This window comes from Uranotaenia lowii, chromosome 2, assembly GCF_029784155.1.
Source record: "Uranotaenia lowii strain MFRU-FL chromosome 2, ASM2978415v1, whole genome shotgun sequence".
In the NCBI taxonomy this organism is placed as follows: Eukaryota; Metazoa; Arthropoda; class Insecta; order Diptera; family Culicidae; genus Uranotaenia; species Uranotaenia lowii.
The window spans coordinates 131,451,985-131,478,294 of record NC_073692.1 but is presented as its reverse complement, the minus strand read 5'-3'; the positions used below and the strand labels follow the sequence as shown (position 1 = coordinate 131,478,294).

Sequence of the window (26,310 nt, the reverse complement as noted above, 5' to 3'; positions counted from 1 at the left end):
GCTTATCGATGTGGCACATTTTCATGATTGTTTTTCTATCTTTTAATTATTTTTGCAACGTGAATCTCCCCAATCACAGCTGGTAGAATAAAATAATGAACAAGAACGAAGCCCAAAACTTCAAACCGGAAGTCACAGGAGCTCACCGCTACCGTCGTCGGTTTATTTTCGCTTTCCAGCCTGAAGCCGAAAATGAACGGTTCATCTCACTTTCCGGAAACGGTTTTAATTAAAAATGACTTTTGAACTTGCTTTTGCCAATCACTTCCAACACCACCGGCCGCCGACGGACCGGATGGAATGTTACTTTTTCGGAGAGTTGTTCTTTCCTGTGGGATCATGATATTCCAATTTTGTGAAATTTGAGAATCTTACGGAGCAGGTTTGTTTGATCTTTTTATCGTGCAACACTGTTTAAAATCAGGAATGCAAATTTTGATCAAAGTTGAGTTGAAAAAATTTTGAAATTAAAAAAAGGGAGAAAAAACAACAAAAGTTATTGAAGAAGGAATAGATAAGTTGAAGTACTGAGATAATAAAATAAAATACTGTTAATTATTAAATAGATAATGAGAGAAAAAGAAAAATCATTTAATGAAGAAAGCCAGAATAAAAATAAATTTTATGGAAGTCAAAAAAAAATATAACGGAAAGCAAAGGCAACGATTAAAAAGGAATAAAACAAAAGTAGTTATTAATAAGAAAAACAAAGGAGAAAAAACGGAATAATTTAGAAAAAAAACATAAAAGACACATTCAAACAAACCCGATAAAATCGTAAAGACAAAAAAAAGAAAATAAACTGAGTTGAAATATAAAATAAAACAAAAAAGAGAAAAAATAAGTAAAAAGAAACAGAAAGTCAAATGAAAACATAAAAAAACAAGAACATAGAATAAGACTATCTATCTATTGTCACAAGCTTTGATCACAGCTGTTTCTAGCTTTATTTGTTAATGCATGCTTTTGAATCACCGAGAAACATCAACCAAAATAGCTTATATGTCAATTGAGAAAAACATATACTTACATACATATACTTATGTCCTATTTGTTTTCACCCTGGTAGTCCACCGGTTGTGCACCAAGTGCTGTCATAGCGTTTTTTTTTTGTATGAAGATGACAGCATTTGGTGCACAACCGGTTGGTCATCAGATAAAAACAAATACGGCATTAGAAGTGAATGTTTGAGAGAAAGAGAGAGAAGGATGAAAAGAGAAAAATTGGCAACATATTGGCAAACAAAAATATTAAGCAGATCTTGAAGATGGTAAAGATGTGATGAAAATTTTGGTACAGTTATAGAGTAAAATGAAATTAAAAGCATGAGTCAGAAAAAAGATCTAAAAAAAGAAAATAGAAATTGCGAAAAAAAAGAGGAGGAATAGGGGCGTGATACAATAAGTCTGTTCAATGGAGTTAGGTCGAAACGGGTCGAAACAAGTAGAAATGGATCGACAGTTGATCACCTGTCTCTTTCCAATTGACTTCGACCGATTTCTACTAGGTCGAAAAGAATCCTGCTGCCGAGCTGGATTGGTTTCGACTAGTTTCAACTTGCTCCAATGAACAACGACCTGACTTGTTTCGACCAAAACATTGGCTCGTTGAACATTTACCAGTTGACAGAAACCAGTTGAAACCGATTTTTACCAACCGTTGAACGAAGCTAATAATGATTACAAAAAAAAAAAACAGCGAAACAAGAGGGAGGAAAAAGAAAGAAAAATGGAGTAAAGAGGAATAAGATGATAAAAATGGTAAAAGAAGAGCGATAGGTGTAGGGATAAGATTAAAGATATGAAGAATATAAATGAAATTTAAATAAAAATATAACAAAATAAAATAATAGTTGTATTCGGCAGCACTGAAGATAAATAGAATAGAATAAATGTCTATGGAAACGTTTATTATTTTGGCAACACTAGGCAAAATAAACAAAACAAAGTCAGTCGTTGGCTGATTTAAAAAAAAAAAACTCTAGTAATTGCTTTTGCTATTTTCGAGCAGTTTTATGAGTCAAATACTTCAAATGGCATGCATCTTTTTATTACGGAGCTGTTTGAAAGTAAATGTTATACTCAGCTTTTTGATATCTAGTTGAACAAGTGCTTTCAAGTTTTGCCATTCTTTAGTTCGAGCTAAGTAAAAGCTATCGAAATAATTGCTATTTTCTTATTCATACCACCTATTGATCTATTCTTGTTAGTGACAGACGTGTCTAAGTGAATCTCTCAATTAAGATTAGTAAAATCACGACTATGGCGTGGTTGGTAGAATAAGCACAAACAGCGCAGATATTAAAGGCTGCTGCTGCTGATTGTTTTGATTTGGCCTTCCGGTGGAAAAAGACGGAAAGAATTTGGAAGCGCAGATTTTCAAAGCTGCTGCTGCTGATAGTTTGCATCGATCTGTCGTTCCGGTGTAGAAAAACGGAATTGGCTACGGAAGTACAGATTTGTAAGGCAGCTATTGCTGATTGTCTGTTTAGATTTGGCCTTCTGGTAGAAAATGACAGAGTTGGCTTACCGAATACGAAAATACTGTAACATAACAGTTCCTGTAGTAATTATAAAACGAAAAGAAACAGGGTAAAAAACGTTGAAAAAATGAAATCTGAAACCATTAAAAATGCATTGCACTTATCTTGCTTTTGCAGAGAATGGAATGTAGAATTGAGATGATTTGTAAGTAGTTATTGTAGTTGTAGTTATTTATATGAGATGTATTTTAGAAAAACAAAAGTCTGTAAATAAGATTTTTTTGAGAATAGAGTTGAGAAAGAATGCAGAGATGAGGTGAAGGATATGCAGAAATTGAATGAAATTTGTAGGAAGGAGAATAAAGATGTGGAATATGGAACATAAATTAAGAATATTTAGTAAATAAATTTATTTTTAGAGAAAAAAAAAACGAAAGTCGATGCGTAAAATGTTTTAATTGAAAACAGAGGTGAAAAGGGATGTGGGGATGAGATCAAAGATTTGCAGAATATAAATCAAATTTAATTAAAAATATAACAAAATAAAATAATAGCTATATTCGGCAACACTGAAGATAAATATAATTAAATAAGCGTCTATGGCAACGTTTGTTATTTTGGCAACACTCGGCAAAACAAAGTCAGTCATTTATGTATTCTTGTGAGCAGGGTTGCCAACATTTTTTTTTCAAAAATCAGGGAACTGGTGAAATAAATATCAGGTAAAATCAGACTATGTTAAAGGAACGGAAATTTCGCTCAGAGTGATGACCTTTTTTTCGGTCATCGCTCAACCATTTTCACTGTAATATGTGTTGTGAGCCTACTTGGTTGAATAATTCTACTGAGTCAAAGCAATCGAAAGATTCTCTTCTTTAAATAAGAATTAAAGGGAATCTTTCAATTCCTTTGAATTCAGCCACATTTTCACTTTTCAACTTCAGCAATGGTATCCAATCTAGCTCCTTACTACCCATTTTTCACCACATTCGTAAAAATCAGGTAAAATCAGGCATATTTTTAAAAATCAGGCAAAATCAATGGCTTATCAGGTTGTCAGGCTGAGCCTCTAAAAATCAGTCAAATCCTGAAAAATCAGGCACATTGGCATCTCTTCTTGTGTGTAAAATAAATGTCTAAATGTCTAAACCCAGTAAACATGAATTGGCTGAGAGGTAACTCAAATCGACAGAGGGATCGTAACGATCTCTCTGGCGATTTTGCATCATCTAATCGGCAGAGATGAACACACCATACATGAGCCTTGGGTGAGTGCCATAATCTGAGAAAAATCTGCCATAATCTAAGACACGCCCTCCAGAGAAACGCGTATTTGCCTGCCTGAGAATTCGACTGCTACGATTGAAAGCACACAAATAAAAAAACACGGGAATAAAATGCGTGCACACCGTACGAGTGTACGATTCAAACTGATTTCGCATGCACGCATACGGCAGGACAAACCGAATGAGAATATTTACTTTCTTGTCGCCGAAATTTACCGTTTTCATCTAAGTTCGGTGACTCAACTCTCAATTTTTTGCATGTTCTGTAGATTTCTGAGAGAACGCGCGAACTGGGAATAGGTCCGTCGGAAGAAGTCTCATTGAGGATCGGGAGAAGGGGAGGAGTTATGACTGATTTTTAATGGTACACGGTGTGCCAAAATACGTTATTAAAAATAAAAAATGACCACCAAAACGGCAGTCGACATTCGAAAGATATAGTATTCAGGCATCTATCCTGAAAATTTGGAAATGTTTCATCAGGCTTTTTTGAAATTAGAGCGATTTTAAATTTTATGTCAATTTGCATTAGATTTCCAATGGGGTTTTTCGACCTTATGTTCTATGACCATGGATTTTTCTGACTATACATATTTTATGACAATCACCCAGTTCAATGACTTTATAGAAAATTTCATGCCCGACAACTTTGTGGAAGACAGGAAAAAGATTTGAATTGATCCTGAAAAGTTATTGGCAATTGTCTAAACTTTTTTAGACTGATTGAAATTTGTCCATGTTTCTTGAGTTTTTGTTTCAATTCCGCTTATCTTAAAAGCGAATATCTTTCCAGACGTAGTTTGAATCAGTTTTGGGTCTTCGATAAAGTTGTTTGGGATAGAATTTTCAGCATAAATGTGTATGTCATAGTAAATCTATGGGTAATAGTCATCATACGAGCTCACAGCTCTTTGAAACCAACTGCTCCTGTATCTGCCCAGAATGTGTTCGAAATAAAAGTTGACAACAACTTAAGCGTGAACAAAACCCTTAGTATTACACGAAATTTCCGTAAAATGGGTATAAATTTTGAGCCTCTTCTTTAAGAAAAGTTAGGCTCATATAACCGGCAATTAAAGGATTTCTTCGAAATCAAGAAGTTGGGTGATATGGGAGGAAACGAAAGCGTCAAAGAAGCACCTGTAGTATACTGCGTCGATGTAAAAGGAATTATTCAAAAGATTCGAGACTCGCGAAATATGACTGATGAAGAACTAATTTTTTAATTGGGAATGGACGGTGGAGGTGGTTCTTTTAAAATTACTTTGTCGGGGATTTCACTTGTACAGCACTCCAAAGCTGAACGTTTCAAGGATGGCGGTATTTTAGAAATAGTTATGAACATTAGGCTTATAGTATAATAACGTCAAATTATTTAATCAACTATTAGGCTTTTGATTCTTGCTCTTGTCCCAAAACTGGATGAATGTTGCTCCAATTTGGAACGCGTTACAGTTGCAAGACATCAATGGATATGTTGCAGGAGATTTAAAAGTCAGTTGCAGCAACGAATCCAGAGATAGCAGAATTGTGGACTGCAAAGGCAGGATTGAGGCATCTCCAACAAACGTTTGGTTGGCATAATCTAATGGATTCCTCAGATGTGTTTGAAGGTCATTTTGACGTGCAAGAACATTTAAAGGTAAGTAAAATAGATAAATAAAAAAAATACTTAAAACTGTAAAATTAACGATATCGCAGGCACTGAAGCTGTGCCAGGAGATTTACAAGTCATGCTTTAAGGAAAACTTAGATTCCGAGTACACATCACTCATTAATGAGTTTTCTACAGTGTGGGAGAATCTTTAAGTGCCAAACTCTTCCAAATTCCACATTCTACGATTCCATGTAAAAGATTTTTGCGAATACACCGGAAAATCGCTGGGTGTATTCGGAGAGCAAGCCTCGGAGAGTGTTCATCATGATTTTTCAGAAACGTGGAAACGATATCAAACCCCCGATACATCGAAGTTTTACTATGATCATCTGTTAAACGCTTTAAAGGACTATAACAGTAGTCATCTGTGTTGATTTTTAATTTTAAATAAAAAATATCATTTATTTTTATTGTTGAATCCAAGAAGGTAATCAAAAATAACTACTTTAAAGCCAATATTACGCTATTTACCTTGTTGGACTAAGCACATTTTAAGCACGAAACAATAGTTTAAGACCCAAAACCGATTCAAACCACGCCTGGAAAGATATTTGCTTTTTAGTGAAGTGGAATTTAAAAAAAAACTCAAAAAACATGGAAAAATTTCAATCAGTCTAATAAAGTTTTAGAAAATTGCCAATAACTTTTCAGGATCAACTCAAATCTTTTTCCGGTCTTCCACAAAGTTGTCGGGCATGAAATTTTCTATAAAGTCATTGAACTTGGTGATTGTCATAAAATATGTGTAGTCAGAAAAATCCATGGTCATAGAACATAAGGTCGAAAAACCCCATTGGAAATCTAATGCAAATTGACATAAAATTTAAAATCGCTCTAATTTCAAAAAAGCCCGATGAAATATTTCAAAATTTTCAGGATAGATGCCTGAATACTATATCTTTCGAATGTCAACTGCCGTTTTGGTGGTCATTTTTTATTTTTAATAAAATATTTTGGCACACCGTGGTATTTTTCTCAAACACTTCATGAATAAACAAAATCTGAAAAGAATTATTTTAGTGCTATTTGATTACACAGTTTAAGTTGAATTCCATTAATAATTTTTCAAATTGAATAGTAACTTATTAAAAAATGTCCTTAAATCTTCAAAATTGTAAGCTTAACTTGTATAATAAAGTCTTTAGTAACAAAATAAAAAACTTTCATCGATGATCAAACCTTTGAGCTTACGCAAAATGTTGGTAGATTTGGATTTTTTTTAGTATCAAATAAGTTTTTTTAATGTCTTCAATTAAAAAACCTATGTTTGAATCAAATAAGCTCAACCAACCACACTCTTGAGACAATTCAACGATTTTAATTTTCGATCGAAATTAATCAAACTTTCAAAAGTAAATGTAAAAGATTAAAATTTTGCGGTCAAATTGGGATTTTTAACAAACCTGAATAATATTTAATATTATAGTTCAAAATGTGTCTCTTTAAAAAACTGCAATGTTAAGAATGTTAAACAATACACCCAAAAAAAAATGTAATATCGTGCAATTTTTTGTTTTTTATCTGCAAATATTTTGCATTAAAAATCAATTTCATAATTGGAAAATGAACTGAAATTCTACATTTAGTTGTTATTTTTAGCTGAATTGTATATAGAAACTAACTTTGGATGAAAATTTAAAATTTGGAAATTGAATTTACAATCAATGTTATAAGCCTGCAATCCCTTGTGATTTGAACTCCTCATCGAAACAGTTATCTTGATATTTTGAGCTTGAACTCATTTACAAGCTTAATCTGAATTTTGAATAATTATTCAATTTCTGAACTTTGATGGGGGGAGGGGGTGGTAAACCCCCAAATCCCCCCCGTTCCTGCGGCCACGAGGAGAAAGAAGATAGAAGAAAAAAATGAGAGTAATGAAAACTATGAGAGATAAAGAATGAGAGGTGTGAGAGATGACCCAGCAAACATTTTTGTAGGTATATTTCTCAACAACTTTCTTATACGTTTTATTACTTCATAAAATGATCGTATTTAACTCACAAAAACAGTATTCACCTACCAAAGCGGAGGCAATATGCATGCATATTTTTCAGTTTTGGCTAAAGCGATAAGAATTATGTATATTTAACGATATTCGACACCTTATTCGTACAGTACAAGTTTTTGCTCTCAACACATGCTAACCGTTGCCATCAACAATATTTGAATTTCTCTCATTGGTCAATTCTTTCTAAAACACCATCCGTTTTTTTCAATTTTGTTGCACTGGTGGTCGCAGAGAGAACACAAGGCTGTTTTCTCAGTTGAAGTTCGCGTCTTCAGAATCTGTAAACATGGCGGAATTTTTATCGTATCCGATTAATTCCGACTTCAAGTAACCATTTTTACGATTGTTTTCTAGTTTGGTAGGAATTGCGATTCACAATACGACTTGGGCTATCATTTCTAAAGCGATTTCATGTTTAAAATGAGAAATAAAAAAGAGATGAAACAGACGAAAAAGATAAGAGAGATAAGAGAGATAAGAGAGATAAGAGAGATAAGAGAGATAAGAGAGATAAGAGAGATAAGAGAGATAAGAGAGATAAGAGAGATAAGAGAGATAAGAGAGATAAGAGAGATAAGAGAGATAAGAGAGATAAGAGAGATACGAGAGATAAGAGAGATAAGAGAGATAAGTAAAATAAGAGAGATAAGAAAGATAAGTAAAATAAGAGAGATAAGAAAGATAAATAAAAGAGATATGAAAGATTAGGTGAACCGTCAAAAACAAGCAAAAAGTGACTTCTAAAAATTTTCGCATTTTTTATGGGTCATACTGTACGTTTTTTTGTAAGTTATAAACTACAATTTGGAAAGTAGTAATATCTTCAGAACTGTTGTTTGGTTACTCGTATGAAAACTGATTCAAGGTTGTTCGCATTAGCTGTGTCGCTCACTACAGTAACACGCAGATCGCTACCATGCACCGTGACACAGATTTACAGAATAAAAGACTCGGGAAAAGCGCAAAGTTCTACGCGTCAACCGTAAGAAATGATAGCAGTAGTATCTGCCTTCAGCAATAATCTATTGTGTCTCGCATTGCCGGCAAGTGTCACTAGTTTGTGCATTTTCTGAGGCGGACGGAAGAAAAATGTTACCCTCTTCCGCGCTAAGTACGATGGATGCAGCATATTCCAACCAAAAAGAGGGGGCCAGCACACAAACACTCCACCCAAGCATAAACATTTTGCCAGTTGACTGTCAGAAGAATGGGAAAAACACTTTACCAAATGCACATCGCAATGGATGAAGAAAGGAGTGCAATGAATGAATGGTGTGTTCCTTCTCGGTGTTGCAAAGAACCATTTCTTGTATTGTTGTGCTTGTTTCGATTTTTTTTTCTTCTATGCAACGTTATGCGATTTATGCTGCTCGAAGCTACTTCTTGGCATTTCTGCTGAAGACTGATGTAGCTTGCTGGTCTCGAGAGAGAGCCTTTGTGGGACTACAAATTTTTTCGAAAGCAATTGAAATTCATGTTGCGAAACCGAAAAGAAGTCATCCTTTTCGGGTCAGATTGGTCATATATGTTGGTGGAAAATCTAGTCACTAGTATAAGAAAAAGATCAAATCTGAAGAACATCCTGTTTTCTAGATTTAAAAGTAGATAACTAACTAACTCTGATAACGAATAAGTTACTTCAAAATAAAGTGGATGCAAAAATAATTCGTTCTTGTCATATTTGTGTCATCCATGAATCATTTTTGAATCATTTTGTGCCATTTTTATGTAATTTTTGTGTCATTGTTGTGTCATTTTTGTGTCATTTTTGTGTCATTTTTGTATCATTTTTGTGTCATTTTTGTGTCATTTTCATGTCATATTGGTGTCATTTTCGTGCCCTTGTTGTGTCATTTTTGAGTCATTTTGGTGTCACTTTTCTGCCATTTATGTGTCATTTATGTGCCATTTTTTTGTCATTTTTGTGTCATTTTTGTGTTATTTTTATGTCATTTTTGTGTCATTTTTGTGTCATTTTTGTGTCATTTTTGTGTCATTTTTGTGTCATTTTTGTGTCATTTTTGTGTAATTTTTATGAAATTTTTATGTCATTTTTATGTAATTTTTTTGTCATTTTTATGTAATTTTTTTGTCACTTTTGTGTCATTTGTCATTTTTGTCATTTTTGACATTTTTGTAATTTTTGTAATTTTTGTCTTTTTTTTTGTCTTTTTTTTTTGTCATTTTTGTCATTTTTGTCATTTTTGTCATTTTTGTCATTTTTGTCATTTTTGTCATTTTTGTCATTTTTGTCATTTTTGTCATTTTTGTCATTTTTGTCATTTTTGTCATTTTTGTCATTTTTGTCATTTTTGTCATTTTTGTCATTTTTGTCATTTTTGTCATTTTTGTCATTTTTGTCATTTTTGTCATTTCTGTCATTTTTGTCATTTTTGTCATTTTTGTCATTTTTGTCATTTTTGTCATTTTTGTCATTTTTGTCATTTTTGTCATTTTTGTCATTTTTGTCATTTTTGTCTTTTTTGTCATTTTTGTCATTTTTGTCATTTTTGTCATTTTTGTCATTTTTGTCATTTTTGTCATTTTTGTCATTTTTGTCATTTTTGTCATTTTTGTCATTTTTGTCATTTTTGTCATTTTTGTCATTTTTGTCATTTTTGTCATTTTTGTCATTTTTGTCATTTTTGTCATTTTTGTCATTTTTGTCATTTTTGTCATTTTTGTCATTTTTGTCATTTTTGTCATTTTTGTCATTTTTGTCATTTTTGTCATTTTTGTCATTTTTGTCATTTTTGTCATTTTTGTCATTTTTGTCATTTTTGTCATTTTTGTCATTTTTGTCATTTTTGTCATTTTTGTCATTTTTGTCATTTTTGTCATTTTTGTCATTTTTGTCATTTTTGTCATTTTTGTCATTTTTGTCATTTTTGTAATTTTTGTAATTTTTGTCATTTTTGTAATTTTTGTAATTTTTGTCATTTTTGTCATTTTTGTCATTTTTGTCATTTTTGTCATTTTTGTCATTTTTGTCATTTTTGTCATTTTTGTCATTTTTGTCATTTTTGTCATTTTTGTCATTTTTGTCATTTTTGTCATTTTTGTCATTTTTGTCATTTTTGTCATTTTTGTCATTTTTGTCATTTTTGTCATTTTTGTCATTTTTGTCATTTTTGTCATTTTTGTCATTTTTGTCATTTTTGTCATTTTTGTCATTTTTGTCATTTTTGTCATTTTTGTCATTTTTGTCATTTTTGTCATTTTTGTCATTTTTGTCATTTTTGTCATTTTTGTCATTTTTGTCATTTTTGTCATTTTTGTCATTTTTGTCATTTTTGTCATTTTTGTCATTTTTGTCATTTTTGTCATTTTTGTCATTTTTGTCATTTTTGTCATTTTTGTCATTTTTGTCATTTTTGTCATTTTTGTCATTTTTGTCATTTTTGTCATTTTTGTCATTTTTGTCATTTTTGTCATTTTTGTCATTTTTGTCATTTTTGTCATTTTTGTCATTTTTGTCATTTTTGTCATTTTTGTCATTTTTGTCATTTTTGTCATTTTTGTCATTTTTGTCATTTTTGTCATTTTTGTCATTTTTGTCATTTTTGTCATTTTTGTCATTTTTGTCATTTTTGTCATTTTTGTCATTTTTGTCATTTTTGTCATTTTTGTCATTTTTGTCATTTTTGTCATTTTTGTCATTTTTGTCATTTTTGTCATTTTTGTCATTTTTGTCATTTTTGTCATTTTTGTCATTTTTGTCATTTTTGTCATTTTTGTCATTTTTGTCATTTTTGTCATTTTTGTCATTTTTGTCATTTTTGTCATTTTTGTCATTTTTGTCATTTTTGTCATTTTTGTCATTTTTGTCATTTTTGTCATTTTTGTCATTTTTGTCATTTTTGTCATTTTTGTCATTTTTGTCATTTTTGTCATTTTTGTCATTTTTGTCATTTTTGTCATTTTTGTCATTTTTGTCATTTTTGTCATTTTTGTCATTTTTGTCATTTTTGTCATTTTTGTCATTTTTGTCATTTTTGTCATTTTTGTCATTTTTGTCATTTTTGTCATTTTTGTCATTTTTGTCATTTTTGTCATTTTTGTCATTTTTGTCATTTTTGTCATTTTTGTCATTTTTGTCATTTTTGTCATTTTTGTCATTTTTGTCATTTTTGTCATTTTTGTCATTTTTGTCATTTTTGTCATTTTTGTCATTTTTGTCATTTTTGTCATTTTTGTCATTTTTGTCATTTTTGTCATTTTTGTCATTTTTGTCATTTTTGTCATTTTTGTCATTTTTGTCATTTTTGTCATTTTTGTCATTTTTGTCATTTTTGTCATTTTTGTCATTTTTGTCATTTTTGTCATTTTTGTCATTTTTGTCATTTTTGTCATTTTTGTCATTTTTGTCATTTTTGTCATTTTTGTTTTTTTTTTGTCATTTATTTATCGAGAAGTCTATTCCATATTATTGGTCACTTTTGTAAAATTTTAGATGTCAATCTAAGTTTATATCTGTTTCAAATTTTCATAAGAACTTTTGAAATCTTCTTATCTTCTTCCTTTTTCCCACATTCTGAGAATCTCAAACTGAGATCTGCACCCATATTCGTTACTTCTGCAATATTAATATACCAGTAGGTTTCCAAAAATAATAAACACCAAACCGAAAAGTTTCCTTTCATTTCCAGCTTGCGCCCGAAAACACGACAAATGAATAAGTTCAATTACCCCCGGGGATGGTGTTTGTTTCATGAACTCACATTTATGCTGCTGCCATAATTGAAACTCTTTCACACGAGCAATAAAATTCCATTCTATGAGCTTAAACTTTATTCTCACTCGTAAATCCTTCTGTAATGTACAACCTTGCCATTAGTTAGTTCGGTAAACTATTCCCATCCAGAATGTTCTGAATACTTCAGTCCCTTTAGCAATGAACAGAGAGTAAAAAAAAACTTTAAAGAAGCCGTCAATTATAGCCAATTCATGTTTTATGACCCGTCGTCGTCGGATGTGGGTGGTCAAACAACTTTTCCTGATTGAAGATTGAAAATTGCGCTGGCAAAAAGTTTAATTGCTCTGTAATGGTCCGTGCCAGGCTAGGAGGATACTTAACAGATTTCTAGGGGAGAGAATTATTCTGGGCACAGACAGCAACGTGGGTGGCAACGGGGAGAGCAGATTTTGATACCAAACTACCCGTTGTTACGAGGGTTGCTGCAAAGTTACGATAAAACTTACCCCTGGAGAAGATTTTGCACATCACTCTTCCAAAAATAGATGGAAGAAGAGTAGTTCAGGTGGGTGGCGTTTATTAAATGATCCCTGGACCAAAAAGTGAAGCTTACCTAAAAGAGAAAGATAGAAAAAAGAACAATGAGATACATAAGCTACGGGATTAAGAATAATTTGAAATAATTTTATTATTAAAATAAACTAAAAAAAATTATTAAAAGGCAAAAAAAATTATTTTGGTATTTGAATATGTCGAAGATAAGAATAAAAAATCATAAGCATCCCGCTACAATTAAGATTGAACAATTCAAATCCTTATAAAATTTTTGAGAGTTGAATTCACGGTGTGTGATTTTAGGACCAATAACAAGTAAAGTTTGGCATCTTTAAAAATTTGCCTCATTATAGAGGATACTCTCTTCAATACAACACACTTATTACAAAAAGGATGTTTTAGAACAACTTTTTGTTTGGAGATATACAAACAAAAACACAAGAATTTTTTTTCAATTTTCACAAATAATTATTTAAGAAAAAACTTTAAATTTTATTTTTTAAGGCCAAGATGTATTACATTTAGGACCGAGAAGAAATCAAAGCCTTAAAATACTGAAACTCATAATTCTTTACCTGTGAAACCACCGGATCAAATACTGAGTTACGGCAAGTGTTTTATTAAATTTTGTCAAATATATTTTCAATATTAAAGTTATCCCTTTTGAGTTATATTTCTAGGTAAAAATATATATGAAAATAACTGGCTACAGGCCCGTGCGAAGGACCCGACGATAGCCGGTGTTTCGAAATTCAAATTTATAATAATAAACTAGTTGATCCTGTACGAACATCGTCTCGCAAGCAACTATAAAAATGTGATAAAATAAGATTATGTTTTTCAAACAAAGTATAATATTCCTTACACTGAATAAAAAATAACTATTTAGTAAGAGTATTCTTATTAAAAGGTTGGAAAACCGCCACACGCCATACGTTGTTAATTTATTTGTTTCTTTCCAGAACCCGTTCTTTAATTCCTACGTATAAATTCCACAAAATTGTCACGAAAACTATTGCTGGTTCATGAGAATTACGCTTTTGCGTTGCATGAGTATCCGAAATTGAATACCCAACATTCCCATTACATAACTGTGCCCGAATTTTCCTCATCGATACTATGCATTAACTTTTAACTCATAATTCCAAAATAAGGATCGATTCGTCTTGCCTTAAAAAAACCCGCTAATTTTTACATTCAGTTAATTGCCCATCTCTTAAAATCCTGGATGCGGAAATTTTTAATCCCAATCCGATGCATAATCGTCAATAACTAAAAACCATACCCATAACATGGACGACCCCTGCTGCAGGCCCTTTAATCCAATTTTAATCTACGTCTAGTAAATAATATTGTTAAAATCGCAAAAACAGTGATAAGGTAACGACCTCTTTGGACGATTCGTTATACAAAATTTGACACCTGAATAAGGCTGCTCGTCTTTTAAAACTCACAGCGTGAATTTTCATTGAAATTCAACGAACAATTACGTCAGTATCACAAAAGCAGTGAACAGGTAATATGGACGACCACTTTTGTCGGCCCCTCATACCAAATTTGATACCTTACATCGATTATCCGTCCGTGTATCAATTTCCATTATCGCGAAAACAGTGAAGAGGTAATATGGACGACCCCTTTTGGCGACCCCTATCCCGAAGTTGTATAATTGGAATCAATTGTTCGTTTCTAAAACCTACCGTGTGCCAATTTTTCATCTCAATCCGGTGTATAATAACGTCAATATCGCAAAAAAATAATGAAAAAGTAATATGGACGACCCTCTGGCCGACCCCTTTTACAAAATTTGATACCTGAAATCGGCTGCCCGTCTTTCAAATACAAACCACATGCGTGAATTTTCATTGCAATCCAATGTACAATAACGTCAGCATCGCAAAAACAGTGATGAGGTAATTTGGACGACCCCTTTTGCCAGCATCTTACATCAAATCTGATACCAGAAATCGATTACCCGTCCCTGAAAACTTCCCTGTACCAATTTTCATCTTTATAATAATATATATAATAATGTCAATATCGCAAAAATAATGATTAGGTAATATGGACGACACCTTTTTCTGACCCCTGGCTCAAAATCGGAAGATTGGAATCAATTGTTCGTTCCTTAAAACTCTCGTATTCCAATTTCCATCTCAATCCAGTGAATAATAACGTCAATATCACTAAAACAGTGAACCTGAACAGGTAATATGGATGACCCCTTTTGCCGACCCCTGCCTCAAAATTGGATATTTGGAATCAATTAATGGCCCTTTATAACTTCCGTGAGCCAATTCTCATTTCAGTCCAATGTATGATAACGTCAATATCACAAAAACAGTGAACAGTCAATATGGACGACCCCTTTTAACGGCCCCTTACACGAAATCTGATAGCTATAGTAAAATGCTCATTCTTCAAAACACCCATGTGCAAAGTTTCATCTAAATCCGATGTATAACAACGTCAATATCGCTGAAACAACATTTGGGTTGTATGGACAAGCCCCTTCAAAAGGGGTCATCCGAAAATCTAAAAACATTTTTCATCATTCCTGGTCCTAATGAGCACCCATGCCAATTTTCAGCTTCGTAGGTCTTAAGATGACTAAGCCTATTGAAGACAAACGCACAAACAAACAAACGGAAATTGCTTTTTATATATGGGTATCGATATAAATTTAATAATAAAAATGCACAATAAATTAGGAGCCATTTTCCTACTTATAACTATCACACAAACTAGAAAAAAAAATTACTGTCACGAGTTCAAATTAAACAGAATCAAAATTTCAGATATTAATGTCAAAAACTGAAAAATTCGGTAACTTTGTTTGAAAAGTAAAACAAAATATAATGATAAAAAGATAAGTTTTTTACAATAAAAAAAAATCAAAACGCTTACCATTTTAAATCTTTTATTGTAAAATTTATTAGAAAATTCCAATGATGGCATTTTTGGCTCCAATGTGTTGATGACATTTTACACAAAGTCATCAATAAATTATACATAAAGTGGTACCTTATTCTGAATAAGAAATTTACTTGAAAATAATTCTTAGGCAGTCTAGTTTACAAATTTGAAATTTTAGGTTTTGAAACAACAAATTTTTTTATAAGAATTGAAAATTGAATAGAAATAAATTCAAGGTTACGACATGAGAACAAGTGCACCGAAATAGAATGTTTACCTATGTACCTACATGAAAAATAAAACCAGATTTAAAAAGAAATGAAATCCAAATTCTAAAATAAATTTCAGGTCCGATAGGAAATTAACCATAATGCTGAACCATTTTAGCAAAATGATATTTATTGTTAATTGGTAATCATCTCAATTTACATCAATTTTCTTCATTTTAAATTTAATTCATTGAAAAAATTCCGCAGTAATATCTTGAATATGAAACAAATATATTTAATCATGATATGAAAAGTGAAGAATCGACTAGGAAAAAAATTAATATTTCAAGAGAATTTGTTTGAAACACGTGGTTTATGATTAAATTTGATCTGATAAATGAAGAAAATATTTAATTTTGTTTCGAAAGTTCAAGTGATCAAAGTCAGACATAAAATTATTTTCAGATTCTTCCACTTGTGAAAATAAAATTCAAAAAAGAAATATTTTTGATGTTCACAATTACATAACATAACGTATTTTATAAACGTTCAATTCATCATTGAAAGCTTCATTTGAAAAATTGTAGGTTGAGAAATTAGATTTTTTTTAAATCAATAAGAAACTGATAAAAATCAAAATAAGATATTTCAAGTTTTGTGTAAAAATATTGAAGTTAGTACTTCTTATCACATTTTCTAACTTTTCTTAAATTCATTGAAAAATCATGATCGATTTAAAAAAAAAGATTAGATTTGAAAAAAATCCAAATATTTAAAATGTAGATAAATTTCCAATATCAGGATTTACGGTCTAAAAATATCAAGCACTGAACATTTTATCGCCTTCAATTGAAACATCGGATCCTAGAAATTACAAAAGGTACAATGTTTTAAATGCTTCTAAGGTTTTAGAACACAAAGATTCAAAATTGAAATACAAAAACAACCATATATTTAAAAAATCTATAAAACTAATTAGTAGATCAAGAAAATTTAGCAAATTCGTTTGAAAATTATAACAATATATGAAGAAGAAAACGAATTAGTTTTTACATTATACATTATAAAAAAAATATAATAAAAATGTTGACCATTTTAAAACCTTTTTGTACGAATTAAAAGCCAACTTCAAAGAACAGCCTGACTGACTGATTTGGAAAACTTTTCCGTCCTAAATTCGAATCTTTTGTCCGAATTGACTATCCCCTCTAGTATTGGTAGTATGGCGATTATAAGTTTCAAAATGAATCATATTTGAGTGAAAACAATCATTAATAACTAATGAACCCAAAAACCTACATGAAAGACAACAACTGATTCTGAGTTTGTTTATCATCTCCTAAATTCTATTTTTTTTTTTTCTTATTTTTAATTTTTGGCATTTCGGCGAGTTGTGAAAATTCAAGGTAGAATATTTAGAAAGAACATGAAAGTATTATAGGTGGAAAGATCAAAGCTAGAGCGCTTTGGGTAGAAGAAATTGAATAGTTGGTGAAAATGTGAGCAGGGCTTTTGTTGTGTGAACAGCTTTTTAACTACTTGCGTGATTCTTTGCCGCGCGCCGTTTCAATGTTGATAGGAAGCGATGAAGAAACCCATCGCATTCCTACCCACATTGAAACACGGACGGGTCGAACACATGTGAGATTGTGTCCGACCGGGCAAAAAATCACCCAAGCAGCGCTCACATGTGCTGTTCTATTGCTAAGCCAATTCTATCGATGCGTGCTACTTTTTTAGGTACATCGGATGGTTGCTACTTTTGTTTTCGCATATTATCCATCCGATGCCTTACTTTTTTGCCAAATGCATCGTGGTGAATTGTGTTGTAATTTTTGTTATCCCATTTCCCCCCTTCTTTAGCCAAGTGATTCTGTTATCTTATTTTAATCGCCGCTGGGATATATTCTTATTTTTAATTTTTGGCATTTCGGCGAGTTGTGAAAATTCAAGGTAGAATATTTAGAAAGAACATGAAAGTATTATAGGTGGAAAGATCAAAGCTAGAGCGCTTTGGGTAGAAGAAATTGAATAGTTGGTGAAAATGTGAGCAGGGCTTTTGTTGTGTGAACAGCTTTTTAACTACTTGCGTGATTCTTTGCCGCGCGCCGTTTCAATGTTGATAGGAAGCGATGAAGAAACCCATCGCATTCCTACCCACATTGAAACACGGACGGGTCGAACACATGTGAGATTGTGTCCGACCGGGCAAAAAATCACCCAAGCAGCGCTCACATGTGCTGTTCTATTGCTAAGCCAATTCTATCGATGCGTGCTACTTTTTTAGGTACATCGGATGGTTGCTACTTTTGTTTTCGCATATTATCCATCCGATGCCTTACTTTTTTGCCAAATGCATCGTGGTGAATTGTGTTGTAATTTTTGTTATCCCATTTCCCCCCTTCTTTAGCCAAGTGATTCTGTTATCTTATTTTAATCGCCGCTGGGATATATTCTTATTTTTAATTTTTGGCATTTCGGCGAGTTGTGAAAATTCAAGGTAGAATATTTAGAAAGAACATGAAAGTATTATAGGTGGAAAGATCAAAGCTAGAGCGCTTTGGGTAGAAGAAATTGAATAGTTGGTGAAAATGTGAGCAGGGCTTTTGTTGTGTGAACAGCTTTTTAACTACTTGCGTGATTCTTTGCCGCGCGCCGTTTCAATGTTGATAGGAAGCGATGAAGAAACCCATCGCATTCCTACCCACATTGAAACACGGACGGGTCGAACACATGTGAGATTGTGTCCGACCGGGCAAAAAATCACCCAAGCAGCGCTCACATGTGCTGTTCTATTGCTAAGCCAATTCTATCGATGCGTGCTACTTTTTTAGGTACATCGGATGGTTGCATTTGGCAAAAAAGTAAGGCATCGGATGGATAATATGCGAAAACAAAAGTAGCAACCATCCGATGTACCTAAAAAAGTAGCACGCATCGATAGAATTGGCTTAGCAATAGAACAGCACATGTGAGCGCTGCTTGGGTGATTTTTTGCCCGGTCGGACACAATCTCACATGTGTTCGACCCGTCCGTGTTTCAATGTGGGTAGGAATGCGATGGGTTTCTTCATCGCTTCCTATCAACATTGAAACGGCGCGCGGCAAAGAATCACGCAAGTAGTTAAAAAGCTGTTCACACAACAAAAGCCCTGCTCACATTTTCACCAACTATTCAATTTCTTCTACCCAAAGCGCTCTAGCTTTGATCTTTCCACCTATAATACTTTCATGTTCTTTCTAAATATTCTACCTTGAATTTTCACAACTCGCCGAAATGCCAAAAATTAAAAATAAGAATATATCCCAGCGGCGATTAAAATAAGATAACAGAATCACTTGGCTAAAGAAGGGGGGAAATGGGATAACAAAAATTACAACACAATTCACCACGATGCATTTGGCAAAAAAGTAAGGCATCGGATGGATAATATGCGAAAACAAAAGTAGCAACCATCCGATGTACCTAAAAAAGTAGCACGCATCGATAGAATTGGCTTAGCAATAGAACAGCACATGTGAGCGCTGCTTGGGTGATTTTTTGCCCGGTCGGACACAATCTCACATGTGTTCGACCCGTCCGTGTTTCAATGTGGGTAGGAATGCGATGGGTTTCTTCATCGCTTCCTATCAACATTGAAACGGCGCGCGGCAAAGAATCACGCAAGTAGTTAAAAAGCTGTTCACACAACAAAAGCCCTGCTCACATTTTCACCAACTATTCAATTTCTTCTACCCAAAGCGCTCTAGCTTTGATCTTTCCACCTATAATACTTTCATGTTCTTTCTAAATATTCTACCTTGAATTTTCACAACTCGCCGAAATGCCAAAAATTAAAAATAAGAATATATCCCAGCGGCGATTAAAATAAGATAACATTTTTTTTTTTTGGAAATTTGAAAAGATATCATTACGAGCATTTCTGACAATACTAAAGAAAGCTTGAAAGCAAATTTGTGGAAGACTACAAAACGATTTGATTTTGCCTAAATTTTTTTTACAAATTCTTTCAAATTCTCGTAATTGACAGAATGGTGAAAAGTAAACAAAAAAATCCTTTAATTTTGTCCGCAAAAGTTATAATTGCTTGCGATCTGGGGAAAGTTGATCAGCTATTTAAAAAATATATTTTCTAAATTTTTGTATTATAAGAATTGTATTCGAAATATATGCTACACTTTGTTTGGTGAATTACTTTTGAATACACGGATGTAAATTAATAAATTTTTTACCGAATTTACCTTATAATGTAATGTTTTCATGTGCATTTTTTTGTAATGATCTGTCACGAGGTTTTTGAGATAGCGTTCGATGAAGAAATTTTTCTACTTTAATTTTTGGGCAACACGTGCGCCATCTATAATTCATTCAATGAATCAGACTTTTTTCAAATCAAGGTTATTTTGGACTACATTTTCTGTTCCGTGAAGCTTGACCTTCAAAATAACTAAAAATTTTGAATTTAGTCAAAGTTATAGCAAATTTAGCCGATAGTCTTTCTTTGGCACAAAAACAACATATTTGACTTTTTATTACTCCACCACCGTTTTGCGTAAAGGCACGATTCCAGACCCAACTTAAACAGAGTACAAATTTGGAAGGACCTATTGAAGTGCTTTTCAGAAAAAAAGTCGATCGCATTTGAAGATATTCATTTTTTTTAGCCATCATCGTTTCAATCCTTATGAAAAACTGAGTAATTTACAGTTTCCACACACAGATCGTTAGCCTCTCCAAATACATTAAATATTTCAATTTTTTATTCCTTGTTTATCTCCGGGAAATACCGGCGAGTCTTGTCAACGAAAAAAAATCTGATTGGAATCCTGCCAGGTGACCGCTCAAGAGTTCGTTTTGCTGTCTATTACGATATTTTTCAAAATTTCTCCCCACAAACAATCCAAATATTTTGCGCACGATTTAACCACCGTCTTTTGTTTATTTTTTTTCGGTGAGCTGCTTCTTTTCTTTGCAGAAATGAAGTGATGCCTATTTGTAAGACAGCTAGGCAAACCAGTCTACAAAAATTGACTTTTTAATCACTTTTTCTATTCATATTTACGGACTATGCTTGAAATAACCTCTTACATTCCTCTCACTTCATGCAATCAATCACCTTCACATTTATACGAATTTTAGCTCACTATTGGATCCTCTACTACTTCTTCAACGATTCGACATGTGAATTCTGGTCGAATAGTTGATTTCCAGCTGTTTTTTTTAGAAGCTGTGTAGTGTAGAAAAAAGAAATATTTTTGAACTAGAATGATATATGTAAGTCCGAAATCCGCCGAAGACGAACCAAATTTCGAAGAAAGAATACAGTTTTGAGTTGAGGAGAGAAAGTTAAAAATTATTCATTTAGAATAAAGCTGAAAAATATCAAATTCTTCATGTGCTCTTCATCTCCCGATGCAAATGGCTATTTCACAAAAAATAGACGAGAAGATTTTTCTCTAAAATATGTAGGGGAGAGTGGGGATACTTGATCCCCTTTTCTTATTTTCACCATATCTTTTTGGAAAAATTTAGCATTTCGCCGTCTTTGACATTTTCTGACAGCTTGTAACTTCAAGTTTCTATGCTCCAAAAATTAGAACGATACTTGAACCCCTTGATGAACTAGAAGCATTTTCGTGGGAGTAAAAAAATTGCGATTTTTCTGAAGTTAGGGGAGACTTGATCCCCTATTGAAGGAGACATGATCTTTTATTCAGGAAGCCCTAATCCTTGTATTAAAATCAAACAAAACCCCAAGATGGAATGTTAATTGACTATTTTGGTCATGTTTGTTCTCATTTCACAACTTATAGCAGACATAAGAAGAAAATTCTATAACTTTGTCTCAACGCTAATAACATTGCATACTTAAAGGCGCTATTTTTTATAACTAAGAAAAAATTAATTATTTTTGCTCTTTTCTTCAGACAATTGTTTGATAAATATTAGTATTTGGATAAATATTAGTAATCTAGTGATCAACAATCATAATGATCAATTTTCAGAAGAAGAATCTGCCGTTTGGAAGGGGGATCAATTGTACCCAACTTTAGGGGATCAATTATACCCATAATCAACATTTTAGAAAATTTTTTCTGAAAAAAGTTGAGGGTTTTCTATTGCTTTGAAAATATGGCATTATGAAGTTCATTTTACGCTCGAACGATTGATACATTGGAACAAATATTTTTTTCAAAATTTTCCCATGTAACGAACATTTTAAAGTGATAAAAAAAGATCTTCAAGTTACATTTTGTGAAATTTTTCAAACAAAGTTCAATTACTCAAACAATTATTTTGTTAAAAATTTTTAAACTACAAGCATTGTTATTTTACTCATTTTGGCACATTTTTCTAGAACATTTGATCTTTGTAAGACATTCCAGTTTCGAGATATAGCTAAGGAATCAAGTATCCCCAGGGATCAAGTATCCTCATTCTCCCCTAAAGGTATTCTGTGTCAAAACTTTCCATGACAAAGATTTGTTTAGTTCTACATTCAATAGTATGTTTTCATTTTCTGTAATTTTCTCTTCTTTCATAGAAAGTTCCATGAGTTATTCAGAATTGCCTTAAGTAATCTAACTGAGTTGTTTTTTGCTGTATCATCCTATTTGTTGATCAGATAGAGGTCAGCGTCTGAAAGCTGTGTTTCAATGAAGTTATAAATGTACATTCCTGAAAACAAACAAAATTTAAATGAATTCGACATTTTCTAAACTACATGCAAAAGTAAATTTCGAATAAAATGGAAAATAGTAGCTATTTTTTAAGGTTTAATTTTTTATCATGAAATAAAAATTAGACAGTAAAATAAAAAAAAAATGTTTGTGTATGGTAACTTTTTCGTTCCATGGCGACCGTAAAAATAAACACTTTTGAACGTGGATGAACGTCGACTTTGCTTAAGTGAGGTTTTTCAAATTGGTCTTTATTGATTTTGATAAGTATTCGATTTGGTTCTGTTTTCAATCTGCAGTATGTATGAAAAAAATCGCAGAAATTTATCTTTAGATTCTCGCTTCCTAATATACTTTTCTTCCTTTTCACATATTCTTTTGAACAGATAAAACTTGTACATAGAAAAAAATTGACTTGGTAGCTCCAAACAAAATACATGCTTCACCTTATTTAATCCTACTTACTTTCACTAGAAAATTTCCGACCTGGAAAACGTTTCCCCTCTTAGCTGCTGTCATAAAAAAAAGCGAAAGAGCAACCAAAAAAAAAACCAAACGACAACATCCATTCATCATTTCCCATAAGACCCGGCCGATGGTGGTGACGCGATCAATTGGATTCATCTCTTAACCTCGGCCGGTGTTCGTTGTTCCCAACTTTCCGCCAAAAACTCCCAGCCAAAAATCACTTTCGAACCGGGCCAATTTGGAGCCGAGAAAGAAAATCCCATCGTTTTCTTCGACGAAAACGAAAGCAGACAACTTTAGTCGTTGATACTCACTGATGTTGCAGCAAGAAAATTGCCACTTGCCAAGTCGAATTTCTGATGTTACACATTTGATCGTCTCCCTAGGTTTTTTTGGGGTGTTTCGGAAAGTGCCAAACTGTCGCAGTTTTTTTTTCGTTTTCTCCCTCTGCATATCTTCTCTTCTCCTTACCCCTTTCGACGGCAATATGTACTTTAGGCCAATTGGCTGTCGGCCACGCTTTCTTTGGTGTCATTAACCGACTTTTTTTTTCGTAAATTTACGGTGAGAGGTAATCTAGACGGAGCGGAACAACACTGTGTTATGATGGTTTTATTCGAGCGTTCCGCACACTGCTGCGGATTGATGTTCGTTGCATCATGACCCTGCTATAATCCGTCTTAAAATTGTACTTCTTTTAACGATCCTTTTTGATGATTGTAAATCTTGGGCGCATGTGAACCAGAAAATGAGCTCGAATTTATTGCACACATCATAAACGGTCCCTTGTGCAATTTGATGTGTTAGAAAACCGTTATATTTTGATTACTTCTGTTTTGGTAGGGCTTTTGATGTTCGAAAATCGAAAAAAGATTGAGCGATTTTTTTTTTTGGAAATGTTGAACGATACAGAGATGAGTTAATCGTAGTTTCTAGGTACAATTTTTTCTTCACAATTTCCACTAGTCTTCTGTCAAACCATGTTTTTATTTTTCTTTTGCAAATCAAAAGTTTCAATACAGAACGAAAAATTAGACTGCATCATTTTGGGCTACCGAGCTCATTTTATTGGCCACAATGAATGCAAATTGTTTTTAACCGTTTCGAGCGAAAGTTTCTGGATCCATAAAGAACAAAATCATTTCTGCATAATGTCTTCAGTCGTTTTTGATGGAAGTTCTGGATCCAACTAGACGCAACGCGAGATGGAAATGCATCTGCATCGTAACTCATTTAATGAGATGCATGCTACCACCTGCAGCTTCCCCGTTCTTTTGCACTTTTCGTTAAAGACGCTTGTTTTTTTTTCCACTCTGGAATAAGTTTTTCCGACGCGAGAAAAATTAAATATAGCTTCACACGTACTCTGTGACGTATTAAGGAAAGAACGGAGGAAAAAAACTGAGCTCTATTCTTTTGCGTCAGATTCAACCACCTGTGAGTAAGTTTTGACAGTTGTTCGAAAAGTGCAACGGTGTCTCCGGGATCTTAATCAGATCATATTATGATAATACTTTCTTCTCATTTGTCATTCGGATTTCATTAAATGCTACTTAAGAGTTCATGTAGAAGAAAGTTTGAAAAGTTATTCGCTTCGTATTTTTTAGAATACCCCCTGGGGAGATTTTTCCAAGGAAAATTTGCATTGGTGTTGGAACAATCAATTTCATGACACTATATGACGTTCAATAACTATAACTTTTAATTGCAAATTTAGATTGGCAATTCAATGAACCTTTTGTATTGAAACTCTAAACTTGGCATTCAAAAACTTTACCTCGTCTATAGAATGGGTTTTTGTTAAGAATTGTAACTCAACAAGTTGAGAGTTTGAAACTAACCATTTCTTCAAACAAATTCATCGAATTCTTATTGCTAGTGTTTACCACTAAAGATGGTCATCAGAATTGAAAAATAAAGATTTGAAACCAAGAATCTTTTTCTTTTATACTTAAAATTTAGATTTACAAAAAATCGTTTTTGTCATTACAAATATTATGCTTAATTGAAATATTCTTTAAAAAAAACAATTTCAGTCTCAATCGAATTTTGTGTTTCTTGTTTATTTTTTTACATTAACAACATAAAAAAATCCAAAAGATGCAAACAATTCAAAGCTTATTTTGATAAATTTAGGTGCCCTGAATTTATTAAGATAACTTTTGAAAATAGGTTCAAATCATTTCAGAAATTCCTGCACATTTTTGAGAAAAAAATCAAAACAAAAACATAAAATTAAAAAAAAAAATTAACTCAATTATCAACTGTCGATGTTGAGTTTCGTCTGAATGTTTTGTTGAATTAACTATCGGCAAATCAGTTCAGTTTCTTATCAAGTATATTTTAATACTACTTTTCGGTGTCGTATAACTATAACACCTTTATAAGGGATCTTACAATTTGTGTGATTGGAAAAGTGTAATTATTTATGTTTTAAAAAACTTACTCTTAGTCCTACTTCCAAAATATCCAAACTTATTGTGCCTTAGTAAAAGCGTATTGTCAATTATCAACTGTCCTCAAAACTTTAAGTAATTTATAGTTCTGCAAAAAAAAATTATAGATATATTCTATTTGTTTACTTTTCCTCATTTAACGAATTTTTGAAGAAGTTTTAAACCAAATTGAAACATAGATAACTTTAATGCAGAAATCTAACAAATTTTTATAATTAAATCAAGTTATTTAAACGTTTCTCAGGGTGGCCCCAGAACCGGGAAAACCGGGAAAACCGGGAAAAAACCGGGAATTGGAAATCACACCGGGAAAACCGAGAAAAAACCGGAAATTGAGACCCAAAACCGGGAAAATTAACAAACGGAAACCAAAATTCAGTTTTGGTTCCAAGATCAGGGATTCAACCAAAAACTCCAAATTTAGAATCACAACTTCCAAGTCAGAATTCAACAGTTAAAAATATGTGTAAAAAGAATATCATAAGTTTGGAAATTTAAACTACTATGATCTCTCTTTAATAACCTCTAAATTTAAAAAAAAACTGTTTTTTACCGGAACCTAGGGTTCAAAACTGCTTCGAAGAATGAAAACCCATAACTCCTTGTTGTAAATTTGGAAATGTTAAATGATGGTAATATTATAATTTTGAATCTTCACGTACGGCACGGTATTTTTGTAGCATAATAATAATAAATTTGATATCGCTGAGTTAAAAAGGAAACTATCTTCTATCAAACGCACTGTTTGGTAAAAAGGTCCAGATAATTTTTTTTTCAAGTTGTGCTTTCAAAATTAACATTTTTCAATTAATGGTCATAATTTATCCAAAAAATTTCGAATTACATATTTTAAAGCATGAATATGTTAAGATTCCTTTGAAAATTTGCGAAA

The 26,310-nt window shown here is 32.4% G+C and overlaps 1 protein-coding gene across 1 annotated transcript in view; it reads left to right on the top strand.

The window, feature by feature from the left end:
• LOC129741860 (uncharacterized) overlaps positions 1-23,262 on the top strand; it is a 42,205-nt gene extending 18,943 nt beyond the window's left edge. The window contains exon 5 of the mRNA XM_055733669.1: positions 23,081-23,262. Coding sequence (XP_055589644.1) covers positions 23,081-23,262 — 182 coding nt within the window. The remainder of the gene's footprint in view (positions 1-23,080) is intronic.
• Positions 23,263-26,310: the final 3,048 nt, after the last annotated feature.